Below are 10,452 nucleotides of genomic sequence, written 5' to 3'. Positions count from 1 at the left end.
AAACTCATGCATCAACATGTCAGGGACACAGCCAGAGAGAGAGGAGGATGAACCAACAGACTGGATCTTGTGTTCACCCTGAGCAGTTCAGACATCGAGGACATCACTTACGAGAGGCCTTGGAGCTAAGCGATCGTATGGTTCTGAGTTTTGACTATATAGTAAGAGTTACAAGTGGAGAAGGTAGCAGGAACTGAAGGGGACAGGCCAAACTATAAAAGGGGACTACACGATATGAGGAAACTTCCTGCAGGAGGTTCAGTGGGACAGAGAAATGGTGGAAAAATCAGTAAACGAGATGATGGGTATGTGGCAACAAAGTGCAAGGAGGCAGAGGAAAGTTTTGTTCCCAAGGGAAACAAGAAATAATAGGAGAGGAACCAAAAACTTGAGTCCTTTGTTTGCAGAGAAGGTGTAAGGGAGGCAAAACTAAGTGCAACAGAGAATGGAAAGGTACAGGGCATAGGACCAAAAAGGAAAACAAGGAGATTGGTAGAAGAGCCAGAAACAGTATGCTTGAATAAGGAGGAGGCCAGCATTTTAATGTAGAAAACGACACATGAAAGCCAAATCTGACCCGGGGAAACTGCTGTATAGCCATTAGGAGAAGACAACAGTCAGAGACCAGGTGATAAAAGGCTGAGAAAGAGGTGGAGAACTCACAAGAAACGATCAAGAGGTATGTGAGGGAGTGGCTCAACACGAGATTTAAAGTATTTACAGTAGGGGCAGGAAGGACTCTGGGAACAGACCAGATGGGGACACCATCAGGGAATACACCAACAAGTGTTGGACGACATATACAGATGAGGAGGAGGCTGAAGAAACTGCTAAGGAGGAGGTAGAAGAAACTGCTAAGGGACATCAGTCACCTCAAGGCAATGGGACCGGACAACATCTCTCCATGGGTCATAGAGAGAGGAGCAGATATGTTGTCTGCACCACTTACACAATCTTCAACACATCCCCTGGGAAGGCTAGACGCTACCTGAGGAGTATGGAGAGACTGGCAAATGCAGTTCCCATTTTCAAAAAGGAGACAGAAAAGAGGCACTAAACTATAGACCTGTGTCATTGACGTGTATAGTATGCAAAATTATGGAGAAGATTATCAGGAGGAGAGTGGTGGAGCACCTAGACAGGACAGGGTATAAATGCCAGCAGCAGAAGTTCAGAGGCAAATCCTGTGTCATAAACCTTCTGAGGAGTTTTATGATAAAATAGCAGAAGTAAGACAAGAAGAGAGGGTGGGTTGATTGCATTTTCTTGGACTGCAAAGGCCTTTGACACAGTTCCTCACAAGAAGAGATTAGTGCAGAAGCTAGAGCATCAGGCGCATATAACAGGAAGGGCACTGCAATGGATCAGAGAATACCTGACAGGAGGCAACAACGAGTCATGGTACGTAATGATGTATCACAGTGGGCACCTGTGACGAGGCGAGGGTCCCACAGGGAGTCAGGTCCTAGGACCAGTGCTATTTTTGGTATATGTGAACGACATGACGGAAGGGTTAGACTCCACAGACACACACAGACACACAGACACACACACACACACACACACACACACACACACACACGCACACGCACACGCACACACACACACACATCACTAAGAAAGACACTTCCTGCAATACGTTCAACACCACTTTGTCTTGAATTAAAATTCTGGTTCTTGGTTACCTCCTGTTGATGGCGCTAAGTTTCTTGTTGTCTTCTTATAAGTTGTTATCGTGTCTTCTCATTCCTATCAGTCAACTCTGGACATCTTAATTGATTAAAGTTTTTCTTATATCGTTATTTTAAAGTTCCGGAGCCATTTATTAAATATGTCTAATAATGCTTTTTGGTATTTGATTTATAAAGATTATAATATTATTATTTATTGAGACGAGAAGTACAGTACCTGCACTCTGGAGGAGTGGTGAAGGTGATAAGTACAGTACCTGCACTCTGGAGGAGTGGGGAAGGTGGTAAGTACAGTACCTGCACTCTGGAGGAGTGGGGAAGGTGGTAAGTACAGTACCTGCACTCTGGAGGAGTGGGGAAGGTGGTAAGTACAGTACCTGCACTCTGGAGGAGTGGGGAAGGTGGTAAGTACAGTACCTGCACTCTGGAGGAGTGGTGAAGGTGATAAGTACAGTACCTGCACTCTGGAGGAGTGGGGAAGGTGGTAAGTACAGTACCTGCACTCTGGAGGAGTGGGGAAGGTGGTAAGTACAGTACCTGCACTCTGGAGGAGTGGTGAAGGTGGTAAGTACAGTACCTGCACTCTGGAGGAGTGGGGAAGGTGGTAAGTACAGTACCTGCACTCTGGAGGAGTGGTGAAGGTGATAAGTACAGTACCTGCACTCTGGAGGAGTGGGGAAGGTGGTAAGTACAGTACCTGCACTCTGGAGGAGTGGGGAAGGTGGTAAGTACAGTACCTGCACTCTGGAGGAGTGGTGAAGGTGATAAGTACAGTACCTGCACTCTGGAGGAGTGGTGAAGGTGATAAGTACAGTACCTGCACTCTGGAGGAGTGGTGAAGGTGATAAGTACAGTACCTGCACTCTGGAGGAGTGGGGAAGGTGGTAAGTACAGTACCTGCACTCTGGAGGAGTGGGGAAGGTGGTAAGTACAGTACCTGCACTCTGGAGGAGTGGTGAAGGTGATAAGTACAGTACCTGCACTCTGGAGGAGTGGTGAAGGTGATAAGTACAGTACCTGCACTCTGGAGGAGTGGGGAAGGTGGTAAGTACAGTACCTGCACTCTGGAGGAGTGGTGAAGGTGATAAGTACAGTACCTGCACTCTGGAGGAGTGGGGAAGGTGGTAAGTACAGTACCTGCACTCTGGAGGAGTGGGGAAGGTGGTAAGTACAGTACCTGCACTCTGGAGGAGTGGGGAAGGTGATAAGTACAGTACCTGCACTCTGGAGGAGTGGGGAAGGTGGTAAGTACAGTACCTGCACTCTGGAGGAGTGGGGAAGGTGGTAAGTACAGTACCTGCACTCTGGAGGAGTGGGGAAGGTGGTAAGTACAGTACCTGCACTCTGGAGGAGTGGGGAAGGTGGTAAGTACAGTACCTGCACTCTGGAGGAGTGGTGAAGGTGATAAGTACAGTACCTGCACTCTGGAGGAGTGGGGAAGGTGGTAAGTACAGTACCTGCACTCTGGAGGAGTGGGGAAGGTGGTAAGTACAGTACCTGCACTCTGGAGGAGTGGGGAAGGTGGTAAGTACAGTACCTGCACTCTGGAGGAGTGGGGAAGGTGGTAAGTACAGTACCTGCACTCTGGAGGAGTGGTGAAGGTGATAAGTACAGTACCTGCACTCTGGAGGAGTGGGGAAGGTGGTAAGTACAGTACCTGCACTCTGGAGGAGTGGTGAAGGTGATAAGTACAGTACCTGCACTCTGGAGGAGTGGGGAAGGTGGTAAGTACAGTACCTGCACTCTGGAGGAGTGGTGAAGGTGATAAGTACAGTACCTGCACTCTGGAGGAGTGGGGAAGGTGGTAAGTACAGTACCTGCACTCTGGAGGAGTGGGGAAGGTGGTAAGTACAGTACCTGCACTCTGGAGGAGTGGTGAAGGTGATAAGTACAGTACCTGCACTCTGGAGGAGTGGGGAAGGTGGTAAGTACAGTACCTGCACTCTGGAGGAGTGGGGAAGGTGGTAAGTACAGTACCTGCACTCTGGAGGAGTGGGGAAGGTGGTAAGTACAGTACCTGCACTCTGGAGGAGTGGGGAAGGTGGTAAGTACAGTACCTGCACTCTGGAGGAGTGGGGAAGGTGGGAAGTACAGTACCTGCACTCTGGAGGAGTGGGGAAGGTGGTAAGTACAGTACCTGCACTCTGGAGGAGTGGGGAAGGTGGTAAGTACAGTACCTGCACTCTGGAGGAGTGGGGAAGGTGGGAAGTACAGTACCTGCACTCTGGAGGAGTGGTGAAGGTGATAAGTACAGTACCTGCACTCTGGAGGAGTGGGGAAGGTGGTAAGTACAGTACCTGCACTCTGGAGGAGTGGGGAAGGTGGTAAGTACAGTACCTGCACTCTGGAGGAGTGGGGAAGGTGGTAAGTACAGTACCTGCACTCTGGAGGAGTGGGGAAGGTGGGAAGTACAGTACCTGCACTCTGGAGGAGTGGGGAAGGTGGTAAGTACAGTACCTGCACTCTGGAGGAGTGGGGAAGGTGGTAAGTACAGTACCTGCACTCTGGAGGAGTGGGGAAGGTGGTAAGTACAGTACCTGCACTCTGGAGGAGTGGGGAAGGTGGTAAGTACAGTACCTGCACTCTGGAGGAGTGGGGAAGGTGGTAAGTACAGTACCTGCACTCTGGAGGAGTGGGGAAGGTGGTAAGTACAGTACCTGCACTCTGGAGGAGTGGTGAAGGTGGTAAGTACAGTACCTGCACTCTGGAGGAGTAGTGAAGGTGGGAAGTACAGTACCTGCACTCTGGAGGAGTAGTGAAGGTGGGAAGTACAGTACCTGCACTCTGGAGGAGTGGTGAAGGTGATAAGTACAGTACCTGCACTCTGGAGGAGTGGGGAAGGTGGTAAGTACAGTACCTGCACTCTGGAGGAGTGGGGAAGGTGATAAGTACAGTACCTGCACTCTGGAGGAGTGGTGAAGGTGGGAAGTACAGTACCTGCACTCTGGAGGAGTGGTGAAGGTGATAAGTACAGTACCTGCACTCTGGAGGAGTAGTGAAGGTGGGAAGTACAGTACCTGCACTCTGGAGGAGTGGTGAAGGTGATAAGTACAGTACCTGCACTCTGGAGGAGTAGTGAAGGTGGGAAGTACAGTACCTGCACTCTGGAGGAGTGGTGAAGGTGGTAAGTACAGTACCTGCACTCTGGAGGAGTAGTGAAGGTGGGAAGTACAGTACCTGCACTCTGGAGGAGTGGTGAAGGTGATAAGTACAGTACCTGCACTCTGGAGGAGTGGGGAAGGTGGTAAGTACAGTACCTGCACTCTGGAGGAGTGGGGAAGGTGATAAGTACAGTACCTGCACTCTGGAGGAGTGGTGAAGGTGGGAAGTACAGTACCTGCACTCTGGAGGAGTGGTGAAGGTGGGAAGTACAGTACCTGCACTCTGGAGGAGTGGTGAAGGTGATAAGTACAGTACCTGCACTCTGGAGGAGTAGTGAAGGTGGGAAGTACAGTACCTGCACTCTGGAGGAGTGGTGAAGGTGATAAGTACAGTACCTGCACTCTGGAGGAGTAGTGAAGGTGGGAAGTACAGTACCTGCACTCTGGAGGAGTGGTGAAGGTGATAAGTACAGTACCTGCACTCTGGAGGAGTGGTGAAGGTGGTAAGTACAGTACCTGCACTCTGGAGGAGTGGTGAAGGTGATAAGTACAGTACCTGCACTCTGGAGGAGTGGGGAAGGTGGTAAGTACAGTACTTGCACTCTGGAGGAGTGGTGAAGGTGATAAGTACAGTACCTGCACTCTGGAGGAGTGGTGAAGGTGGTAAGTACAGTACTTGCACTCTGGATTAGTGGTGAAGGTGGTAAGTACAGTACCTGCACTCTGGAGGAGTGGTGAAGGTGGGAAGTACAGTACCTGCACTCTGGAGGAGTGGTGAAGGTGATAAGTACAGTACCTGCACTCTGGAGGAGTGGTGAAGGTGGTAAGTACAGTACCTGCACTCTGGAGGAGTGGTGAAGGTGATAAGTACAGTACCTGCACTCTGGAGGAGTGGGGAAGGTGGTAAGTACAGTACTTGCACTCTGGAGGAGTGGTGAAGGTGATAAGTACAGTACCTGCACTCTGGAGGAGTGGTGAAGGTGGTAAGTACAGTACTTGCACTCTGGAGGAGTGGTAAGTACAGTACCTGCACTCTGGAGGAGTGGTGAAGGTGGTAAGTACAGTACTTGCACTCTGGAGGAGTGGTGAAGGTGATAAGTACAGTACCTGCACTCTGGAGGAGTGGTGAAGGTGGTAAGTACAGTACCTGCACTCTGGAAGAGTGGTGAAGGTGGGATGTACAGTACCTGCACTCTGGAGGAGTGGTGAAGGTGGTAAGTACAGTACCTGCACTCTGGAGGAGTGGTGAAGGTGATAAGTACAGTACCTGCACTCTGGAGGAGTGGTGAAGGTGGTAAGTACAGTACCTGCACTCTGGAGGAGTGGTGAAGGTGGTAAGTACAGTACTTGCACTCTGGAGGAGTGGTGAAGGTGGTAAGTACAGTACCTGCACTCTGGAGGAGTGGTGAAGGTGGTAAGTACAGTACCTGCACTCTGGAGGAGTGGTGAAGGTGGTAAGTACAGTACCTGCACTCTGGAGGAGTGGTGAAGGTGGGAAGTACAGTACCTGCACTCTGGAGGAGTGGTGAAGGTGGTAAGTACAGTAACTGCACTCTGGAGGAGTGGTGAAGGTGGTAAGTACAGTACCTGCACTCTGGAGGAGTGGTGAAGGTGGTAAGTACAGTTCCTGCACTCTGGAGGAGTGGTGAAGGCGGGAAGTACAGTACCTGCACTCTGGAGGAGTGGTGAAGGTGGGAAGTACAGTACCTGCACTCTGGAGGAGTGGTGAAGGTGGGAAGTACAGTACCTGCACTCTGGAGGAGTGGTGAAGGTGGTAAGTACAGTACCTGCACTCTGGAGGAGTGGTGAAGGTGGTAAGTACAGTACCTGCACTCTGGAGGAGTGGTGAAGGTGGTAAGTACAGTACCTGCACTCTGGAGGAGTGATGAAGGTGGGAATTACAGTACCTGCACTCTGGAGGAGTGGTGAAGGTGGGAAGTACAGTACCTGCACTCTGGAGGAGTGGTGAAGGTGGGAAGTACAGTACCTGCACTCTGGAGGAGTGGTGAAGGTGGGAAGTACAGTACCTGCACTCTGGAGGAGTGGTGAAGGTGGGAAGTACAGTACCTGCACTCTGGAGGAGTGGTGAAGGTGGGAAGTACAGTACCTGCACTCTGGAGGAGTGGTGAAGGTGGGAAGAACAGTACCTGCACTCTGGAGGGGTGGTGAAGGTGGGAAGTACAGTACCCGCACTCTGGAGGAGTGGTGAAGGTGGGAAGTACAGTACCTGCACTCTGGAGGAGTGGTGAAGGTGGGAAGTACAGTACCTGCACTCTGGAGGAGTGGTGAAGGTGGGAAGTACAGTACCTGCACTCTGGAGGAGTGGTGAAGGTGGGAAGTACAGTACCTGCACTCTGGAGGAGCGGTGAAGGTGGGAAGAACAGTACCTGTACTCTGGAGGAGTGGTGAAGGTGGTAAGTACGGTACCTGCACTCTGGAGGAGTGGTGAAGGTGGTAAGTACAGTACTTGCACTCTGGAGGAGTGGTGAAGGTGGTAAGTACAGTACCTGTACTCTGGAGGAGTGGTGAAGGTGGTAAGTACAGTACCTGCACTCTGGAGGAGTGGTGAAGGTGGTAAGTACAGTACTTGCACTCTGGAGGAGTGGTGAAGGTGGTAAGTACAGTACCTGTACTCTGGAGGAGTGGCGATGGTGGTAAGTACAGTACCTGCACTCTGGAGGAGTGGTGAAGGTGGTAAGTACAGTACTTGCACTCTGGTGGAGTGGTGAAGGTGGTAAGTACAGTACCTGCACTCTGGAGGAGTGGTGAAGGTGGTAAGTACAGTACCTGCACTCTGGAGGAGTGGTGAAGGTGGGAAGTACAGTACTTGCTCTCTGGAGGAGTGGTGAAGGTTTAAGTACAGTACCTGCACTCTGGAGGAGTGGTGAAGGTGGTAAGTACAGTACCTGCACTCTGGAGGAGTGGTGAAGGTGGTAAGTACAGTACCTGCACTCTGGAGGAGTGGTGAAGGTGGTAAGTACAGTACCTGCACTCTGGAGGAGTGGTGAAGGTGGTAAGTACAGTACCTGCACTCTGGAGGAGTGGTGAAGGTGGTAAGTACAGTACCTGCACTCCGGAGGTGTTTCGAGGGGGTCACTTGAACTGTACAACCGTGGCTCTCAGACAAGAGAGCTGCTGAACGAATGATGGTGAATGTGTTTCCTGTTTCCTTTGCGAGTCACCTTCTCTTGCTGAGAAACGGCCGATGCGGTAAAAGTATTTTTTGCGTGTGGGTGGCGGGGAGACTAATAAATCTTTATTGAGAAGTTTTGTAGCAATAATATACCTATAGATTTTCGTGTGATTATTTTTTCATCATGGCCTGGGAGGGCCCTGTCATACTTGTTCTTGATGTTGCTTAAGAAGTCTTGAGAGCAGCCGTTCTTATTGCAGGTGCTGGTGCTTGTGGAGCTGGCGACCATCTGCGGCTGGGACGTACAAACACTGAGTGGCACCTTGCTAGGTGGCACCCCTTCCAGAGGCACTACTGCCGACGACCACCCTTGGTAGGTCCTCCCACTGCTGTGACTGTCAACACTGGAAATGTATCTTGCAACACGGAGTTGCAGCTCTCGGTCCACAACGGACCAGGGTCTGATACTCAGGCTGTTTGAGAGATGAATAGGCAAGCCTCCTTACACTAGTAACCTCTGTACACCTAGCAGTAACTAGTTACCTTGGTGCTAGTCGACTATTGGGGCTGGCATCCCCAAGGGAAGAGTCGTACCCACGACTGAGCTAGTTTCTCGAATGATCCTTGTCAAATAATGTGTGTATACATGACCCAGGAGACCAGAATCAATGCCTGAACGAAAACAAATGATACGCAGAAACTGAATGTTTTTTCTTAATGTTTCAGTTACAAAACTAGTCTCAGGTTCGGAAATTTAAAAAAAAAAAAAAAAAAAAAGACACATATAGGCCTCAAGAAAATTATATTAGTCCAGTCTGATAGTAGTTATAAGTGTATATTTCGGTCTCACAATAACCACTTCTTCAATAGACTGAAGGGCTCTTGTGTGCAGACGAAATATTGACCAGTGTATATTACACACTTGTGTTTATAAATACGTTTTTAAAACTCTCTTGACTTCAAATGTTAAGACTTTTATTGTTTTCTTTATGATTTAAATGACCTTTATCTCCCTTTGTTTACAAAAGGTCTTTATCTCTTCCTTTCAGCGTTAAATAAGACTTTTATCTCATTTTGTTTACAAGACATATTTGTCTCCCTCTCTTTTAAAGTCTTTTACGACTATTAAACACAGATTCTCTTGACTTTTGACCCCTGGCAGTGTGTTGGGTCACGAGGGCTGCGGTGTGGTGGTCAGGTCACACCGTGAGGGTGTGAGTGTAGGTGACCGTGTCACTTGGGGCATCTGTGCCCCTTGTGGCACCTGCCTCCCCTGCTCTCTACACCTGAATAACAAGTGCACCTCTGTCGTTAAGGTGAGTTACATCTGCCTTCCCCTGCTGTCTGCACCTGCCTTCCTCTGCTGTTTACATCTGCCTTCCTCTGCTGTCTACACCTGCTTTCACATGTTCTCTAAACCTAGCACTCCTGCTCTCTACACCTGTCTTACCCTCCTCTCTACACCTGTCTTCCCCTGCTGTCTTCACCTGCTCTCTACGCTTTCCTTTCCCTGCTTTCTCAACCTTCCTTTTCCTGCTTTCTACACCTGCACAACAAATGCACTTTCTCACCCAGGTGAGTTATACAGATGGATGACTTAAGTTCACAGGCAACAAATATAGTTGACAGGTAGAACACTCGCCTCACAACCGACATGACCCAGGTTCGATACCCAGGTGAAGACGAGACGGGTGGGCATGTCTCCTTACACCTGTCGCCAGTATTCACCTAAAAGTGAGGTACCTGGATGTAGGTGTGCTGAGGCCTCTCCTACACCTGATGTAGAGGCAGTACACAGGCTTGCACTGTGAGGGCAGGTTTATACCCCGTGCCCAGAAAAAAATACCCAGTGGCACTTAAATCATTTTTTTTATCTTCTGTAGCTGGGCCAGACGCTAGTGTCTTCAGTGGCACTCTTTGGCACTTACTCCACTCATCTTCTGTGTCTGCCAAACACTCCCATCGTGGCCCTCCCGCCCGACCTCACGCCCACTCTCGCTGCCCCTATCAACTGCGCCCTGGCCACCATGGTTAACGCCCTCTCCAAGTTGCCTCCTACGCCCACGCCCGGCCAGCCAGGAGCCTCGGTGGCTCTGGTCCAGGTAGGTACACTTGGTGCTGTGGTCCAGAGAGACAAGTCTGTGGTCCAACTCGGGATTTGATTTCTGTGTTGCAGCCGAAGTGGCTAGTTTACTGTGCACCTCATATCCATCCTATGGATGGTACTACATCTAGATTTATATCTCAGGTTCACTTATCTGTTATAAGCAAAATTTTTTTAATATATCTGGTATCTAATTTTCTTAATATATCTGGTATCTAATTTTCTTAATATATCTAGCATCTAATTTTCTTAATATATCTGGTATCTAATTTTCTTAATATATCTGGTATCTAATTTTCTTACTATATTTGGTATCTAATTTTCTTAATATATCTAGCATCTAATTTTCTTAATATATCTGGTATCTAATTTTCTTAATATATCTAGCATCTAATTTTCTTAATATATCTGGTATCTAATTTT

The 10,452-nt window shown here is 49.2% G+C and overlaps 1 protein-coding gene across 10 annotated transcripts in view; it reads left to right on the top strand.

Moving 5' to 3' along the window:
• Nucleotides 1-10,452, top strand: part of LOC128688263 (5-exo-hydroxycamphor dehydrogenase) — a 47,461-nt gene that overhangs the window by 13,272 nt on the left and 23,737 nt on the right. For all 10 annotated transcript variants that reach the window (XR_011392190.1, XM_070086624.1, XM_070086628.1 and 7 more), the window contains exons 3-5: nt 8,186-8,298; nt 9,088-9,241; nt 9,809-10,027. Coding sequence is in view for 9 of the 10 variants with exons in the window: in XM_070086624.1 (XP_069942725.1) it covers nt 8,186-8,298; nt 9,088-9,241; nt 9,809-10,027 (486 nt within the window). In the remaining variant the exon portion in view is untranslated. The remainder of the gene's footprint in view (nt 1-8,185; nt 8,299-9,087; nt 9,242-9,808; nt 10,028-10,452) is intronic.

The sequence above is a fragment of the Cherax quadricarinatus genome, chromosome 19, assembly GCF_038502225.1.
Source record: "Cherax quadricarinatus isolate ZL_2023a chromosome 19, ASM3850222v1, whole genome shotgun sequence".
Lineage (NCBI taxonomy): Eukaryota > Metazoa > Arthropoda > Malacostraca > Decapoda > Parastacidae > Cherax > Cherax quadricarinatus.
The sequence above is the reverse complement of the archived record's forward strand: the minus strand, read 5'-3'. Positions and strand labels throughout refer to the sequence as shown.